The sequence below is a fragment of the Electrophorus electricus genome, chromosome 15 (assembly GCF_013358815.1).
Source record: "Electrophorus electricus isolate fEleEle1 chromosome 15, fEleEle1.pri, whole genome shotgun sequence".
In the NCBI taxonomy this organism is placed as follows: Eukaryota; Metazoa; Chordata; class Actinopteri; order Gymnotiformes; family Gymnotidae; genus Electrophorus; species Electrophorus electricus.
This window is the reverse complement of record NC_049549.1, coordinates 2,743,519-2,761,961: the sequence shown is the minus strand read 5'-3', so window position 1 is coordinate 2,761,961 and position 18,443 is coordinate 2,743,519. Positions and strand designations below refer to the sequence as shown.

Here is an 18,443-nt window from a genome sequence, read left to right as displayed (position 1 = left end):
CTCTGTAGTTGAGCTGTAGTTCAGTTTTAGTCCCTAAAAAGGCCCACACACCTGGACACCTGGACACCTGGATATATCTGTGGGCAGATCTTTGAAGGCCTGAAACAGGGTCAACCTGACTAACAGATCAATGCAGAACAGATCAGTACTGAACGTAATGTAGTTAATATGGCCAGTGTCAACACTGCAGATGTGGTTTATTCCAAATACAGGAATCTTTATTCCTTGAACAGCTGAAGAGCTGGCCTGGACCAGCACGGACTGGCATCGCGAGGAGTATGTCGCTGTCTCTCTGTGTTACCGTATCTCTGACCTGGACAAACGTGGAGAGGGAACACGCAAAACCAACTGCTATCTGCTAATTTACATTCTCCACCTTTTCCCCTGTTGAAACATGACCTTGGACCTTTCAAATGAGAGTGCACATGTGTCTGTCCTGTTCTTAGGCTGAGTTTTGTCCTGTTGTTAGTTCTATCATGCTTGTAGTCTGAGTTCTGTCTTGTTATTAGGTTGAGTCCTGTCTTGTTCTTAATTTGAGTCCTATCATGTTTTAGATTGTTCTGTCATGTTCATACACTGAGTTCTGTCTTGTTCTTAGTCTGAGTTCTGCCTTGTTCATTGCTTGTATGAGGCAGCTCTAACCACAGACCCCAGAACAGCCGAGTGACACTTTACAGTTCTCCCTCATGCTCCAGGTTCATGTTTGACCTGACATGAATCAGTGCGATGTGACCAGCTAGTGCCAGAGTAACCCAACATAACCCAGCGTAACCCAGCATAACCCAGATTTTAGGATGTGGCGTAATGTTTTTGAGCTCATGTAGAATGCATGTGTTGTTATGTTCCAGAGGAGCTTGGCTCCGTGTCCTCGACACCTGACTCCACGCCTCCCTGTACAGACGGTAAGAATGGCTTCATAGTATATGCATACACCATAGTTTCTAACTACAATTTACATTAATACAGAAATATAGAAATATACTGATGTGCTCATATAACACTGTAACTTGTTTCGTGTTTCATATCATGACATCTTTATAAATTGTCATGTTTAAACTCTGTTTGAGTTTGCATTTTTTGTATCACTACTGAGAACTATTAAGTCCCAACTCATATTTTCTGTTTCCTGGCACTGCGTCAGTGTCTTTGGCTTTACTCAGATAAAACACATTTTTGAATGCATTTGAGTGCACGACATCATCTTAACCAAGCAAAGACTAAAGCAATGAGTAAGGTCTTTTGTGATGTGGATGACATGTTCATTTGCATAATCTCCCATGTTCAGATGTTTTGTGCTACCTCTGTGTTTCTGTGTGCTAATGTGCTACTACTGTCAGTGACGCTACGAGTCTCAGCTAAGCGCTTCCTTTTCTTCCGAGGTGGTAACGAAGAGTCGGACTTTCCAGAGCTCCTGACTGCCAGGGAGTGGTCCGAAGACGAGGAAGGCCCCGAGGACGAAGATGGCAGCCTCAGCAGCCCCTCCGTGTGGGGGACCCCTCGCCAAAACTCCTTCGAGCTCACGTTCTCCTACATCGCTTTCTCAGAGGGTGAGGCGTCATCACGGAGAGAGACAGGGCGACGCAGGGGGTGTGTCCGAGGGAGGCGCACGGACACCGTGGACGTCCCGGAAGTGGCAGAGTCCCCAGCAGTGGACTGGGACCCCCAAGCCTTCCTGACCGGGGAAGGGGAACAGGAAGAAGAGAGGGACGTGGAGATGATTCCTGAACCGGCTGAGAGCGTCCATCAGAGTGTGGAACCATCCGTGGAAGGCAAAGCGAACATTTCTGATCAAGAGATGGGAGCTTCCAGAGGAGGAGAGGAGATCCCAGACAGACAGACACCCTGCATCACGGAGCCCCACGGTAAGAAAAAAGAGCTCGTCCAGCTCATGGCAAAAACTAGGAACTATGGGTAAAAATTGGTACTCATGCTGCTAGTTCAATCTCAGACTTTGAACTTTCTGCTTATTGCAGTTTTGATATGCATATTTACATGTGTGCGTGCATGTCTATGTGCGCGCACACACGCGCGTGTGTGTGTGTGTGTGTGTGTGTGTGAGAGAGAGAGAGAGAGAGAGAGAGAGAGTTCTCTGATGGTGTTTGACTATGACATGATACAATTCACACTCATAACGGTGTGCCAGTGCAAGAACACCTCATGATGTGACTCACAGTGTTTCCCTGATGACTGCCAGTGTGTCTGTTCTGGTCAGAGTTGATGCTGGCTAGGAAGGGCAGGAATGAAATCACATCTGCACTCATGGTGTTAATTACTCTACAGCTGAACATATTTACAGATTCTTTAACAACTGCAAAAACACATTTTCTGAAATTATATTCAATTTTTTTTAAAACTGTAAATGCAAATCCAAGAACTCAGACTCAATTCCCTAAAGTGCATCTGATTATTTATACAAAAACATCAGATTTGAGCATAATCAAACTTTACCTTAAAACCACAAACAAGACCATCAAATTCACTACTGCCCGTCAACTAGACACGAAACAAAAACGCTAATGAATCAAAAATGCGAATGAATCAAAAATGCATGAATCAAAAACGCTAATAAATCAAAAACGCTAATGAATCAAAACGCATGAATCAAAAACGCTAATGAATCAAAAATGCTAATAAATCAAAAATGCTAATGAATCAAAAACGCACAAAAGTACAAACCAAACACAGAAATCCCAGAGGAAGAATCATTTAGACACCAACACAAACATCACATTGGGTTTTCGTTGTAATATTATGATAAGATTTAAATCTATAAATGTAAAGAGATTCTCAGATTTGGTATCAATGAAATTCTATTTATGCACATGAGGTATATTATGAATTAAATATGGGTCCTGAGTTTTGTCACAGTTCTGTTTTTGTGCTGTTATCTGCTGAGATGTGGTGTATAAAGACTCTTAGCTGATGACTACTTTAAAAGTCTTTTTGTTGAAGTCACATTCGCTTTTACCCGTGCATCCTATGGGTCAGAGCTCCCTGTCTCCATGGAAACCACAGCCACATCGCTGACTGAGGTTGCGTCAAATGTAGAGCCTCCTCCGATTGGTCAAAACACTCAAGAAGAGCTGACCAGTGAACAGTGGTTCTCCACTCTTAACCAATCAGAGCAGACGACGGTTCACATCCAGATAGCAGGTTAGTCTGCATGCTAGAAATGTTTCTCACACCTTTTTAAATTTTATTTTATTGATTTTTTTATTTAAAAAATATATATATTTATTTATTTATTTATTTTTAATCTTGTACCTTGTCATTATGGTCTATGGACTGGTTTTCAGTAGTATCAGTTTATGTAGATATAGATTCAAGACAGTCAGCAGGATACATTAGAAGCTCATTCAACAAACAATAAAGAAAAGAGAGAGAGAGAGAGAGAGAGAGAGAGAGAGAGAGAGAGAGAGAGAGAGAGAGAGAGAGAGAGAGACTTTCCTCTACACTTTCCAACACAACTTGGCAATTCTCCTGGTTTAATATGGACGCATCACTTGGTCTCCATGACAACAGTCCTCAGGGATTGCTGGTTTATTTATCTAATTTTGCTAAGCAGGCTCCTTGCGCGCGTGCGCGCGCACACACACACACACACACACACACACACACACACACACACACACACACACGTGTGGTTAGCAGCATACATGGGAGCTGAGAAACACAAGCAGGGAGAACTGAGTACAGAGCCCATGATAATAAGGACTGAGGCCTGAATCCTTCAGCTTGGCCTTGACTCATGTCTCACTGGTCTAAACGTTTCTGTGACTAATACTTGATCACGTTACTGCTTTGTTGCGGTCCATTTCTCACGTGGTCTTGAGATACGCTGACATCTGCCATGTAACGCTACACTCTCAAACTGCAGCATAAAGATCTTGTTTTCATGACCTGATACTGATTCAGAAACCTTCACATCTGGTGTGAGTCTGTCTGCCAGCAGCTTGTTGCAGTGTGTATGTGTGTTTCTCTCTGTGTGAGGCCAACGTGATTGTCTGCGTGTGCCTTCACATCGCCCTCTGGTGTCCATGTGTGACCACCTCAATCTTTGTTGGGGCGGGCGTAATTGATTAGAGTTATTTCCGGCTGGTGGATTGGAGTGCTGTCGCCAGCACAGAGCAGGCCGCTGACAGTTCCGGGAGCCTGGGAGGGGCAGAGAGACAGGAAAGGGTTTCCGGGGGCATCACTGCGAGTCCGAGCTGCCCGGGAAACCTGAGCCGTCAGATATTTGTGACTCTCAGAGACGAATCGCAGCTCACGACCAGTTCGGCTTCTGCTCTGGTTCTGCCTGGACTTACAGGGATCTGGGAGGTCAGTGTTGGCACAGTGTTCATTTCAGCAAGGATCCCATCGTTATTTACACACACTGATGCGGTTAGTTTGGCTTAGGGGTGGTGGTGGTGGTGGAGGTGGCAGAATCGTAGTGGGGAATCGTGTCTTGTGTGTGTGTGTGTGTGTGTGTGTGTGTGTGTGTGTGTGTGTGTGTGTGTGTGTGTGTGTGTGTGTGTGTGTGTGTGTGTGTGCGCGGACTAGGTGGTTAGATACATTAAGCTTAGCATATGTCTGTTCAGTTATTTTTTGCGTTGCATTAAGAAATGTGTCAAGTGTCAAGCTCTCCTGTCTGTGAATGTAACGTCTCCTGGGTTGGTTCAGTATGCCACACTAGACGCTAGACTTCTTATGCCATATAATGTGTGTGACTTACTGTTTTGATATAACCATGATTTCTACAGGAACAGTCCCTGAGAACAAAGTCTCTTTTACAGCGAGTTCCTGTTTTTCAGTACAAAAGACAAGTTACTAACATGTAAACACAACAGATATGTTTACACTACTGAGCTGTTTACTAAACAGACAAATGCAGACATAATAATATAATGGGAGATTATCTACCTATGATTATTTATGTTTGGGGTGTTTCGGGTGTAAAGCCAAAGCCAAATCTGTAGCAATAGATGGAACCTCAGACAGAGACCGTGTCCAGTCTAATGGTATTAAGATCTGTTATTAGAAAAATGTACACCAAGGCTAAATATTCATCAGTGTTGAATTCTGCACACCGCTAAAGATGTCTAGACTACTTTACAGTTTTACATGGTTGAGACAAAAGCAGGCACTTGATCTCAGGAAGGCTTGTGTAGGATGTAAAGTGCGTGACTGAAGATGGGTAAGATGTCTGTGAGCTCCCATGCAGAAGATAAAACATTACTGCATGATCTGATGCATAATTACTGTAATGGTCCTGTTCACCGCTCAACAGTGTGATTGAGGTGTATTTCATTAAGTCTTCGAGCGGTAGCAGATTTTGAAAATATTGAATTTTCACAGAGATTATTGTGGAAGTGCAAATTTAAAGGGACAGATTTATTTGCTGGCTAACTTGTAAAGCCATGGACCGCCCATGAAGCAAGCTGGCTGTGAGCACTGTGAAAGCAGAGCTGCACGACGACATACAGTAGTTGCACTGGAGGCAGTGTGCTGGTATGTTCAGTGCTCTGCTATTTCCAGCTGGGGTTTAGTGCACATACAGGCCGGCAGGCGGGAGCAGCTTCACCCAGCACTGACTAAAGTTAGCTGCATGAAACAGGCCTGTAAGATCACCTGTTCCCACAACAGGCAGGTGTGTGTGTGCCAGTGCGCTGTCCTACACAGCCTATAAATACAGCACCTGTTGCTGCTTTCTGTCACTCACGCATGAAGGCCAGGCGTGAGCTGCACAAGCGCTGAGATAACACTGAAGTGATCAGGCCCGTGTCATCTGTCTGCTCTCCCCTGCTAATCCCTCTGGACAAGTTAACGAGACTGAAGGGGCGTGTGGACATACACTGCATATGTCTCTAGTGGATTTTGAAAGCCATTTTTAAGGGGAATATCACAGAGTCTTGCTGACAGATAAATGAATCATGACTGAGACCACGTGATATCTTCTAAGTACCTGCTGAGATTTGAACATTAATAACCGAGGAGTTTGAACAGAGGAAAACGTCAGTGTTCGGAGGGACATCCTTTCATGTAGTGAAGATGTAGGGCCTGCTTCTGACTCAGGAAGGGGTCAGAGGTCAGGTGTCAGGGGCTGGGGTACTGTGCCCAGGGGGCGGTGATGCACGCCGATGTGTCAGTTTAAGCTGCACCACTGTAACATCCTGCACAGGCTATACTTAGGCCAGCTGAGGTCCAAGCCTGACCCCTGCTCTCCTGCTCAGTCACAGATCTCTGTGCTATAGTCTCTCTGCACATTCACAGATCTCTGTGCTATAGTCTCTCTGCTCAGTCGCAGATCTCTGTGCTATGGTCTCCCTGCGCATTCACAGATCTCTGTGCTAGTCTCTCTGCTCAGTCGCAGATCTCTGTGCTATAGTCACTCTGCTCATTCACAGATATCTATGCTATAGTCTCCCTGCACATTCACAGATCTCTGTGCTATAGTCACTCTGCTCATTCACAGATCTCTGTGTTATAGTCTCTCTGCTCATTCACAGATCTCTGTGCTATAGTCACTCTGCTCATTCACAGATCTCTGTGCTATAGTCTCTCTGCTCAGTCGCAGATCTCTGTGCTATGGTCTCCCTGCGCATTCACAGATCTCTGTGCTAGTCTCTCTGCTCAGTCGCAGATCTCTGTGCTATAGTCACTCTGCTCATTCACAGATATCTATGCTATAGTCTCCCTGTACATTCACAGATCTCTGTGCTATAGTCACTCTGCTCATTCACAGATCTCTGTGTTATAGTCTCTCTGCTCATTCACAGATCTCTGTGCTATAGTCACTCTGCTCATTCACAGATCTCTGTGCTATAGTCTCTCTGCTCATTCACAGATCTCTGTGCTATAGTCACTCTGCTCATTCACAGATCTCTGTGCTATAGTCACTCTGCTCATTCACAGATCTCTGTGCTATAGTCACTCTGCTCATTCACAGTTCTCTGTGCTATAGTCTCTCTGCTCATTCACAGATCTCTGTGCTATAGTCTCTCTGCTCATTCACAGTTCTCTGTGCTATAGTCTCTCTGCTCATTCACAGATCTCTGTGCTATAGTCTCTCTGCTCATTCACAGATCTCTTTGCTATAGTCTCTCTGCTCATTCACAGATGTCTGTGCTATAGTCACTCTGCTCATTCACAGATCTCTGTGCTATAGTCTCTCTGCTCATTCACAGATCTCTTTGCTATAGTCTCTCTGCTCATTCACAGATCTCTGTGCTATAGTCTCGCTGCTCATTCACAGATCTCTGTGCTATAGTCTCTCTGCTCATTCACAGATCTCTGTGCTATAGTCACTCTGCTCATTCACAGTTCTCTGTGCTATAGTCTCTCTGCTCATTCACAGATCTCTTTGCTATAGTCTCTCTGCTCATTCACAGATCTCTGTGCTATAGTCTCTCTGCTCATTCACAGATCTCTGTGCTATAGTCTCTCTGCTCATTCACAGATCTCTGTGCTATAGTCTCTCTGCTCATTCACAGATCTCTGTGCTATAGTCATATCTGTGACAAGAATAATAACATGGCAAAGAAGGAACGAAAGTTAATAATCGACTAGTTCAGTCATTGTCATTAGCAACCTTATCATTTCATTATCATTGAGCTATTCTATAAAGGCAGTTAATATATGAGACCCTACAGATGACCTCTCTCTCTCTCTCTCTCTCTCTCTCTCTCTCTCTCCAGTAATGGACATCCTCTACTGGAAGGACATGGAGCAGACAGGCCTGGTGCTGACGGGGCTGGTAGTGACCCTGCTCTCTCTGGTGCAGCTCAGCATCGTCTCAGTGCTCTCCACTCTCTCACTGGTGATCATGTGTTTCACCATTTCCGTGAGAATCTACTGCAGTCTGCTGCACTGCCTGCAGCTCAGAGACGGTGCACATCCCTTCAAGTGAGCATGGGGTCTAGTCTCGTCTCGGCTTGTCTCCTTATGAACATGTTAGTTAAGTCTCTTTGAATCCTACAGATCCTATCTGGACATGGAGATTGGTCTGGGTGGGGACAAGGCTGAGCACCTCATGCAGAGAGCGATCGTCCTGACCTGCTCTGCCCTGGACACCCTGAAGCGTCTGGTTTTCGTGTTCAGCTTGTTCGACTCTCTCAAGGTGAGATTCATGGCGGCTCAACAGAGCACGTGTATTAGAGGGAAATGATAAAGGCCTTTCCTCGCTTTACCACTGGAGGGAGACCTAGAGCAGAGTTTTAGATGTTGAACCATTCAACGGTATGGTTATAATTTACAGGTGTGCATCAACTGAACGTGCTCATGCCTGCTAGCAGGTGTCACTCTGCTTCAGAGTAACGTTCCCTCAGCCTGTCTTAGTTGTGGGTGGTCAAACTATCGCTTTCCCGCTGCGTTTCCAGTACACGGTAGCTTCTCTTTGGGATTCATGTTCCTCTGATTATCTTACTTAGTGTCTGCTTTATTTTGATGACACACTTCCTGCTTTCTGTCATTAGAGTGCCTCCTTCATGATTCTACTTCCTAATTTTTTGTACTCTTTAGATTCTTCTCAGTCCATCTGTGTCGTTATTTCAGACACGCGTTTCATTATGTTTTCACTTTGACTTCAGAAAAAACACTTCTGTGTCCATGTCATCTGACCAGAGCAGTGACATCCTACAGACCTTTGTTATTTCAAACTGAAAACCAAACATGGAAAACAGCACATTCTTTTTTTTCCAAACATGAAAAACAGCACATTCTTTCTCTCTGCTCGAATAACCTTCCTTCTTGACTTGTTTAATTTGCCCCTCTTGTTCTAAGAACACACCTCTCTCACCTCCCACCCACCCCCTTCACATACAATCCTGGCTAAAGATAGAAGAAAACTCTCTGACTACATTTATTCTGTGTGTGTAAACATAACTCCAGCAGTATCTACATGTACAGTACCTTATGCCATGTTTTGAATCTTGATTTTACTAAAATAAGTAAATTAAGCATCTACTACTTTCACTTTTTAAACTATTTTCTAATGCCTTAGTTCATTTATCGTTCATCTTTTTACCAGAACTTCAGCATTTGGGTCATTCTTATAAAGTGCACTATTATTTTAGATCCCATATGATCAGTACAGCCCAGCATGCTGTGTTGTTTGAACTAGGATATACCCCCCTGCCCTAGGATATACCCCCTGCTCGGAGAGGCCCAGGGCCTGTGGTTCCTGCATTCTGACCTTCCTGGTATGTGACACAGGACACACACACTCCTCAGAAGTGTGGGGCTTAGGGGAAAGTCTCGTTCTCTCACTGTAAAGCTCTCCAGTTTCACACAGAGGTACTGGAATAACCACGACGATGCTTGGAGACACTGAAAGACAAGCTGGCCGGTGCTCGATGGCTCCTGCCATCATAAGTCTTTGCTGGGTTCGTTTCTGTTGGATTGTGCTTTCCTTGTGTGAGTTAAATGATGGCTTCTCTTTTTGCAGTTTCTGTTGCTGATGTATCTGGTGACATACCTGGGAGCCCTTTGTAATGGTCTAACTCTTCTCATTATCGGTATGGCCAAATCTATTCATTAAGCAATGCAAAAAAAGGAAAAATAATTATTACTTTAATGTCACCTGCCAAAGCACGTGTGAATGTAGCCCGTGTGTGATTTCTTCACAGGTGTGATTGCTGTCTTCTCAGTTCCTCTCTTCTACAGGCAGTACCAGGTAATGCACTCAGTTTCCAACATAAACCACCCTCTGTTTTTTTCATGTGCATAAGTCCTTATTTCTGTTAATTCTCGGTGAAGAATGCAGGTTGTTGTCATGATGATTGGTTACAGTTCTAAATTTCACCTATTTAGGGTAAAATTGACAGCTTGTGTGCAGTAGTGCAATCCCACGTGGACAACATTAAGGACATGTAAGCGTGTCTCCTCCTCAGTGAAAAATTTCTGCACATTCATTTTTGTTCGTTTTTTTTCACTGTAAACTTGGCCAGACTCTGTATTTTGCCAGCTATCATGTAAACTATGAAAGTAGTTTTTATAGTCCAATTATTGTAATTAAAGTGAATTTGTGTCATTTGATGTATTGTAATTACTATTGTAATTATTAATTATTAATTCATGTATTATTATTATGCAATTATGCTTATGTTCATGGCAGCCTGAATCGACTGGCCCAGGGTGGTGGCCCCACCCCTGACTCCACCCCGGGTGGAGCCAAACCCAAAACCCTGTGAGAGAGAGGAAGTCAGAGAGGATGTGGGAGGAGCAAAAGGCTGTCACTCAGATGTCTTAATCAAAAGTTTGGAGCACCACTTCCAAAAGGGAGGAGAAAATGAAACTAAACTGAAAGGGAACAAGAAGTGATGCATAAGAAAAAAGGAGATTTGATTTTGGAGAATCGTTTGGCCAAAAATGGCTGTATGACAATTATGGTACCAGGGTCTCTAACGCAAACCAGTGGACTCCTTAAAGTTGTCAGAAGGACAGTGATTGAATCAGCAAGCCAAGAGCCCTGAACACATGGAGCGGTGCGCCAGAACGTTCTGAAACAAGAATAAATAGAGTTTGTCTGCACTAGGATGAACCAAAACAAAATAGCGCAGGACCAGTTTACTAGATTCACTTTTACTTTTGACAGGTTTCAAGAGAATGGCATGTATACATACACACACATACATGTGTGTGTGTGTTTGTGTGTGTGTGTGTGTGTGTGTGTGTGTGTGTGTGTGTGTGTGTGTGTGTGTGTGTGTGTGCGTGTGTGTGTGTGTGTGTGTGTGTGCGTGTGTGTGTGCACTTATGGACACACTGTTGCCGTATGTGAGCACTATTAAACCTGCAGTGTCATTTCTTTGATTTCCTTTGTACAATCTGAATTCCCCTTTAAAACAAGCATTTCACTGAATAACATTTTGTCCCATTATTGCTTTTACCATGAAAGAGACCAGTTACAATCTACAATGAAAGCAGAGTCCAGCTAACCACCTAATTTAGACTAGACATACATCACAGCTAAATAACCCAGCATTGCCAAGGTTTAAGGAACATCTCAGCCTCACTTCCACCAGCTGTGAAGGTCCTATCCGTGAGTTACGTTAAGTCTGCTCAGAAGGTAACCGTGCTCTGGAGAGCATTGGAGCATTAGAATGTTTCTAGCATCTCCCTCTCTCATTACCTCACTCCACAGCATGTCAGATGTCTGTTATAGTAAGAGGTGATATTTCTAGCATTTGATGAACAAACATAAAAATAAGAATACGTTTATACCACAGTAAATCCATAGTTCTTGAAATGGAAAGTGAAACAAAGGTTAGCAACTCCATTTAGCATCTAACCCTGCACACACTTTCGCTATACAGATTAAATCAGGAACTTCTGGAGTGGTTAGCCTGACGTAAGTCTTCTACCTTACACGCTATTACACTGACCTGCTCATTGCGGTTAACTTTTAGCTGAAGAACTTATGCGTGCCATGGCTATGACTATGAAATGACAAATGACTATGATTTGAGTGAAGAAAACCATGTCTCAGATCCGTTTACAGTAGCATCTTTGGTCTGGAAGAACCAAAGAACAGTTGAGCTGGTGCAACCCCAAGGAAATGTCATCAGATTGGATGTATTACTCGAACATCAGCTCTTCAGTGTGTTAACTCATCCTAATGAAGTCATCTGGGATCCAAAATATGACACGAAGTGTCATAACACAATCATTAATAATAACACAGGCCTTGGTGTACTTCACTTATGCATAAAACATCACCTCAGATCCCTGAAAAGGATTTACAACTGGTGTACACAAAACAGGTACTACTTGACAAGGTCAGCATCCAAGACCTAAGTCATCTGACTTAGAATGTATTTGCGTGTGTGTGTGTGTGCGTGTGTATGTGGGTGTGTATGAGTGCATGTGTGTTTGCGTGTGTGTGTGCATGCGTGCGGGCACGCATGCGTGCATGCGTGTGTGTGTGTGCGTGCGTGCGTGCATGTGTGTGTGTGTGTGTGTGTGTGTGTGTAAAAGATTCTCAGTCCTCAGTTATCTGGGCATCATTCCCTTGCTATTGTCCAAATAAACTCTCAGCCGAGCTGGGATCAGATGGGACCTAACCTGTCCTGTCCTGGTCCTGTCCTGTCCTGGTCCTGTCCTGTCCTTCACTGGCTTCATCTGAGGAATTATCACCTGACTCTGATCACCTTCACGAATAGCCAAACACTGCAAACTTAATTCAAATTCTGTAAGAGTACTGTAGCCTTCATTTGACAGTGTTTATGAAAACTGTGCCCTCTGACTTGTGATGTCATTCTGTGCTGCTGCTTCAGGGATCCTTGACCTCCTCCTTGACCTTTGAAAATGATCTAGACTGAACTTTAATGGAGAAAACAAGATTTGCCTACAGTAGAATGGAGGAGACATGTTTTATTGTACTTTAAAAACCCCGTAGGTGTTATATTTACACCCACAGTTAAACGGGTGTCGGGTGTAACGTCTTCCCGCTACCCTATGGCTCTTAGCACTGGTCATCAACTCTCCTGTCAGCTCAAAGCCAATTTAGCAAGCGAATCTTAAATCTTGCAATAGTATCTTGGAAATAAATATTACATATTTATCTTTACCAGTTATCTTGTTTGTCTGAAGGCAAAACAGCACACTGCAAATTGCATTTATTGTAATTACATTTACATTTCATTTATTAATTTATTCCCTTGGGAATATATATATATATATATATAGCAGTTATGAAAGAACAAACTATAGATTTTTTTTCAGACAAACAAACCTAGTGCGGTATTTCTCAACTTCATACAGCGCGCGCCAGTTCACCGAAAGGTGGCGACACTTTCATTGTTTTTAAAGGCGCATGCGAGAGTCTACCATTAGATTTTTGTTACACGTGGGTAACATTTTAATCACTTCTGAGATTGAAGGCTCTTGTGCACATTTATTATTATTGTTGTCGTTCCGCGTGTGCTTCTCAGCTAACTGATGCGCTGTACTTCACACCGCTAATATCTACTAAATATCAAACTGTATTATCAAAGCCCGCGTTTTTCAAGCTTCTGTGATAGTTTCCATTCTGACGCTCGGCGTCGCTGCCACGGACCCCCGACAGACGAGCCCGAGCAGTCTCGCACACTAGAACGCCCTGTCCTGCACGGCGTGACCGCCCCTCGGCAGCACGCGCGCTTCTTTTCAAAGGCCGGGCCGGGAGGGGCGGGGCTAGTCCAACCGAGGTCCGCTTTAAAGCGCCCCTCCGTGCTGCGCGTGCAGTTCTGCGGCGGTGCACTCGGCGCTCGCGTGCGTGTCTTCAATGGAAACTTCGCGTGCGTGGAATGTCCGCTAACGTGAAGAGACGCGCGTGACAGGTGGCCTGTGATGCACTGCTCGCTCTCGCTGAATTCTTATTGATGGTTTATTTGGCTAGTCAGGGCACGAGCGACCAGCAACGTCCGCGCGCGACCGTTTTAAGCGCTAATGGATTATAATAGTTTGATGGCGCCTCCGGTACCGCCCCACAAACCCCGGTCTGCACGGCCCTCGGACGCGCGAGAACGGGTGCTGAAGTGCGTGCTGCTCGGTGACGGCGCCGTGGGGAAGACCAGTCTCGTGGTCAGCTACACCACGAACGGCTACCCCACCAGATACGTGCCAACGGCGTTTGATGACTTCTCCGGTAAGCGCGCGGCTCTGTGTTCAAGTGCGATGAATGCAAATATGAGTTCTGTGTGAATTTTGCGCGAGGTTTCTTTCTTTCTTTCTTTTTTTTTTTTTTTTTTCTGTTTCCAGTGAACTCATAAAGTTGCACGAGCTAACGTGTAACTTATCAGTCCAAGTTGCAGATGTCCTTATAAACCTTTGCGCGAGTGTGACTCACTCCTAGAGTCAGGGCCTGTGCGTGTATCTGCGTGCTGAGGAAGTTCAGCATGTTGCTGGTCTGAGGAGTGTGCCATCGCAAGTTCTCATAGAGCCAGTTTCTTGTATAACTGCGTTGTCATAAAGTCCTCTGTGAATCGTAAAAGTGCAGTTTGTCCATGCTGTGAAATGCCTGCGTGGAGGTCTCTCGCGTCCCCCTCACGATCTTATCTGTGCATGCGGGATTTGAGCAGATGTAATAGTCCAGACTTCCAAGTCATGACGTAATTCCACAGGTGGCAGTTCAGGGCAAAGAGTGAATTCAACGGCAGATCGGATGACGATACGGCCTGCTGTTCTACTGCGTGTATGCTGGCAAGCTGTGCCTCGACTAAACTTTACGTAAACAGTGCAGGCTGGAGTTGACACTGTTACGGGGTTGAAATGCCAGTCCTACCTCGGAGAGTTTACCTCGGGTCTGTCGGGGATTTCATGGACCCTGCCTGGGTTCCGTTTTGGCCCATTGGTCTCAAGGTTCAGTCACGCTGGCTTATGTTTTGAGCTGATTCAGTGCATGCAGGCTGTGTGTGTCTGTGGGTGGGTGTGCTGCAAACATTACTCACCTCTATCACTCTTTCCCTGTGTTCCCTGCAGCAGTTGTACAGGTTGATGGACACCCAGTGAGACTGCATCTCTGTGACACAGCTGGACAGGTGAGGGAAGAGACCCCCACCACCTACACACACACACACACACACTTCACACAGTAAAGTCAGATGGTGTAGAATAGAAATCTGCTGCCAGTGACTCCCTGTGAGAGAACCAGAATCTGAAGGGAGTGGAGAGAGTCTTCTCAGGGAGGGAGTTGGGAGGACGTTTTCTCAGAGGGGGAGTCTTCTCATCTGCTGTCAGTTTTCTCATCTGTTGGCTCCGTGAAGAGGCTGTCCAGCACTGTCCAACACTAAAACCTCCCACCGGTAGTGACTGCTGCCCCGGTCCCGTGTGTTCTGCACAAACCCCAGCCAGCTGCCAGTGGAGCCAGGCCTTTCTTTAGCTCAGGGGGGCAGTAGAAGGGATTTGGGTTAGACCCAGAGAACTAAAACACATTAAGAAGCAACACCACATTGTGTGGAAACCATAGCAAAGTGGGAGAACAAAGATTTAAAAGGTTCTCTGGCCTCTTCTTTCATTCTTGGCACTGATCTCTCTCTGTGCGTGTCTCTCCGTGCCTCTCTCTCACACACTCTCTCCCTGTATGTGTGTGTGTGTGTGTGTGTGTGTAGTGCAGTCCCTCATACCGGCTCTGTTTGTTATCATGAAAAAGTTTATCGGACAGTGCTGGTAACACTATAGATCCGAGCCGTGAGTGCGTGTTTCACATATTTTAGAAGCTCTTTGTCGTCACCAGGTTTGGAAACCTTTCAAACTACTGAACTCTCCAAACACTCATAAGTCTTTATCATGTACTGTGTAGGTTAACCAATAAACGGCTCTGCCCTTTCGGTAAACAACCGTTAAAGCCTATGTCTGAGCCCTGAGAAGCCAGCCAGGGTGAACGGGTAGCAGGCAGATAAGGGATCTCAGATAGCCATGCTTTCGTATGAATTTCAAAGAAGGAGGAAAGTTGCATCATGCCATGTACATAAATTACAGTCACAAGACTCAGGAAAGTAAAGCGCCTTGCTTCATTGAATGAGGCACGACAGAGTTTCATGTGTTTTGAAAGACCCCGTGTCTGCTGAAGCCAGTTAATGCTAACAGTTAGTCAGAGATTGGCAGTCATAGTTGTACGGCTGCACAGTAAATCTATACTGCAAGACATATTTGAGTCCTGGCTGTACTGTGTGCTTCTTTAAAGCGTAAGAGCAGTGTTAAGTCTCGCCTGAGCTAGGCTCCGAGGGACCCTGCTCTTGTAGGGTTAAGTCTTTGTTCTTCAGGCTCCGAGGGGCCCTGCTCTTGAAGCTTTGTGGCTCTATCGTGTTAATTTACGCGGTTTGTGCAGGGAGGGTGTGCCACAGTTGCACGCTTTGGCAGAGCTTAACAAGTTTTTGCCCCAGCACAGACCAGCCTATAAAGTTTGATTTAATTGATTCTGTGAATAATGAAACACCACAGAGCTAATAAAAGGGGTTTTATTGTTTACAGAGAGACTTAGAATTCCAGGGAAGATTTTAGAGTTGAGCCTGCTCTGTAGGGTTTGACCTTGTTATGAAACATTTTATTAAGTACCGCATGATATAATAACTGTTCACAAAGCAGGGACCACTCTGGAGTCTTGATACTTCTCTAATGATCCCCCCTTCTCTCTCCCTCCCTCCCTCCCTCCCTCTCTGTCTCTCTCTCTCTTTCCCCCTCTCTCTCTCTCTCTCTCTCTCTCTTTCCCTCCCCCTCTCTCGCTCTTTCTCTCTCTCTTTCCCTCTCTCTCTCTCTCTCTCTCTCTCTCTCTCTCTCTCTCTCTCTCTCTCTCTCTCTCTCTCTCACCATTCCCTCTTTCAGGACGAGTTTGATAAACTGAGGCATTTCTGCTACTCTCGGACGGACGTCCTCCTCCTCTGCTTTAGCGTGGTAAGCCCCGCCTCCTTCCAGAACGTGGGTGAGAAATGGGTGCCTGAGATCCGTCGCCGGTGTCCGCTGACGCCGTTCCTGCTGGTCGGCACGCAGTGCGACCTGCGGCAGGACGTCAAGGTCCTGATCGAGCTGGCCGGGCAACACGAGCGGCCCGTGCACGAGCCGGACGCCCGCGCCCTGGCCGACAAGGTCGGCGCCGTCAGCTACGTGGAATGCTCTGCCCTCACCCAGAAGAACCTGAAGGAGGTGTTTGATGTGGCCATCGCAGCGGGACTGCGCCAGGCGGACAGGCGGGCACGCAGGGAGTGCAAAGTGCGCAGCACAGCTGACAAGATGAGACTGCTCTCCAAAGCCTGGTGGAAGAAATACGTGTGTATACAGTAACGCAGGCGGCACCATGGAATTCCAGGGGGATTCTGGGTCATCGGCTAAATGGGAGACACGGTGACACAGACCTCGGACACGTTCTGCGGCCTCTGGCAGCCTCAAGCCGACGGAATCAAGGGTGATGGAGGACCTGGTGTTGGGTGGGCGAGGGACTGTAGTGAGGACAGCAGGGTCCGTTCGCTGGACGTTTACGCCACCGTGAGCCATGCTTTTGCCCACCCAGTCTCTGCCGTGAGACCGTGTGGCAGTCAGAGGTGTTCTGAACTCAGAGCTTTACTGAACAGCACCTGTGCTCACCGTGTTATGGTTTTGAAAAATCATTCGACTCCATTTTGTTGCATATCACATTTGTATTTATTTACCTTCGTCTGATAAACGTGCGCGTGACTTATTTTGGCAGTATCAACACTTATCTCTCTCTCCGTCACCCTCGGGGCAGGACTACACTGCGTTTGAGCCTGTTTGTCCGCCCTCGTCTGGTTCCCCAGGCAGGGCAGTGCACTGTAATGAAAGACACATCAGTCTCCTCCACCGTTCTGGATCTCTCTGGTCATCAGTAACGCACAAACCATCTCATCTCGTGCTCGACTAACCTCTGACATGCCAGGAGCTGAAACTGTCACTTTGAGAGACGGAGGGGGGTGGTCTTCTGTCCCACCTAATGTAGTTTAATTGTAAATATGTATCATAATGTGCTCTCAAGAGCCGTATTGCTTAGCGCACTGACCCTTTAATATTGCAGTGTAATGAAACAGTGGGGCAGACAGCAGTGCTCCTTAGTATTCTGGAGACATTCTGTCTTTCTCTAATGACTCAGCAGTTAATTCAATGTAAACTGTACAGTAAAGGGGGAAAAAGATCAGAATGGTGTCGATGTCATGGCCTGTGTTGAGTGTGTGTGTACCACGTTTCCATGCCATAACTGTACATTGTATGTAATTGTTTCTTTCTCTGTCTGGGTAGATCACTCCTTCATGGGGCATGTGTCTGGATGTCTTATTTCCTGGCTTCTTTTCCTCATTACCATGGCAAATACACTCAGTTCTTTGAACCCAAAGTGAAATTTCTTTGTCCTTCTTTGCTTGGTGCGCATGGGTCTAGTATGAAAGAATAATGAGTGACAAAATAAAAGTCTACAGTTTAGACTCTAAACAAATCTGAGCATTGGAAATGTGTCATGTATCTAGTATGAAAGAATGATGACAGTGTGACAAAATAAAAGTCTACAGTTTAGACTAAACAATTCTAAGCATTATGTTTCTGCTATGCACTGTAAATGGCATGCAAATGTGATCTCTCTGGTTCCTCATTCTCTATGATGGAATACTTTATCTTCAGCTGGAAGCGTCTGTGTGGTCTCTGTATTGTCTGACTGTATGAAGAATACAGCATTTATAGACCTGTCATTTCCACGGTGACCGAGTCTATACCAGCAATTTGGAGGCTTTGTTTCGTCTGAGAGCCAATTGCAGAGGAGGGCAGCTGAAAACAATAGTCTTCTCTCGTGTCCAATCAGAGATGCAGGCCTGTCTTCATGACTGCTTAGATCAGTGTGCGGGTCAGTTTAGATCTGCCCCTATCTGAAATGCAGACGTGGTCATACAGTCTCACCAGTACAGATAGAAATCACTTATGTTTGATGAAAAGGTCATTAAGTTCATTAAGGTCATTAAAATAGTTAAAGAATTCAGCTGGTCATGTGTATT

General features: G+C 45.4%; 2 protein-coding genes across 3 annotated transcripts in view; both read left to right on the top strand.

Annotated features, from left to right (window-relative positions):
- The window catches only part of rtn2a (reticulon 2a), an 11,514-nt gene extending 849 nt beyond the window's left edge, over positions 1-10,665 (top strand). The window contains exons 2-10 of one of the 2 annotated variants that reach the window (XM_027011999.2): positions 849-902; positions 1,380-1,862; positions 2,989-3,153; positions 7,677-7,884; positions 7,960-8,098; positions 9,425-9,494; positions 9,606-9,652; positions 9,790-9,848; positions 10,094-10,665. In XM_027011999.2, the coding sequence (XP_026867800.2) occupies positions 849-902; positions 1,380-1,862; positions 2,989-3,153; positions 7,677-7,884; positions 7,960-8,098; positions 9,425-9,494; positions 9,606-9,652; positions 9,790-9,848; positions 10,094-10,169 (1,301 nt within the window). In that variant the 3' untranslated portion in view covers positions 10,170-10,665. Of the gene's footprint in view, positions 1-848; positions 903-1,379; positions 1,863-2,988; positions 3,154-4,114; positions 4,321-7,676; positions 7,885-7,959; positions 8,099-9,424; positions 9,495-9,605; positions 9,653-9,789; positions 9,849-10,093 lie in introns of those variants that run through there. The other variant, XM_027012000.2, reaches the window with a different exon arrangement.
- A 2,546-nt stretch (positions 10,666-13,211) lies between these two features.
- On the top strand, positions 13,212-17,794 carry rhoub (ras homolog family member Ub). Its single transcript, XM_027012038.2, has 3 exons — positions 13,212-13,603; positions 14,437-14,495; positions 16,279-17,794. The coding sequence occupies exons 1-3, from the start codon at positions 13,405-13,407 to the stop codon at positions 16,732-16,734; spliced, it is 714 nt and encodes a 237-aa protein (XP_026867839.1). The 5' UTR covers positions 13,212-13,404; the 3' UTR covers positions 16,735-17,794.
- Positions 17,795-18,443: the final 649 nt, after the last annotated feature.

What these genes read in the sequence shown, in the direction of transcription:
- rhoub (XM_027012038.2), top strand. Translation starts at nt 13,405, where the DNA reads ATGGATTATAATAGTTTGATGGCGCCTCCGGTACCGCCCCACAAACCC. An exon ending in GGCGTTTGATGACTTCTCCG is followed by an intron (nt 13,604 to 14,436) that starts GTAAGCGCGCGG and finishes TGTTCCCTGCAG; the next exon opens with CAGTTGTACAGGTTGATGGA. An exon ending in TCTGTGACACAGCTGGACAG is followed by an intron (nt 14,496 to 16,278) that starts GTGAGGGAAGAG and finishes TCCCTCTTTCAG; the next exon opens with GACGAGTTTGATAAACTGAG.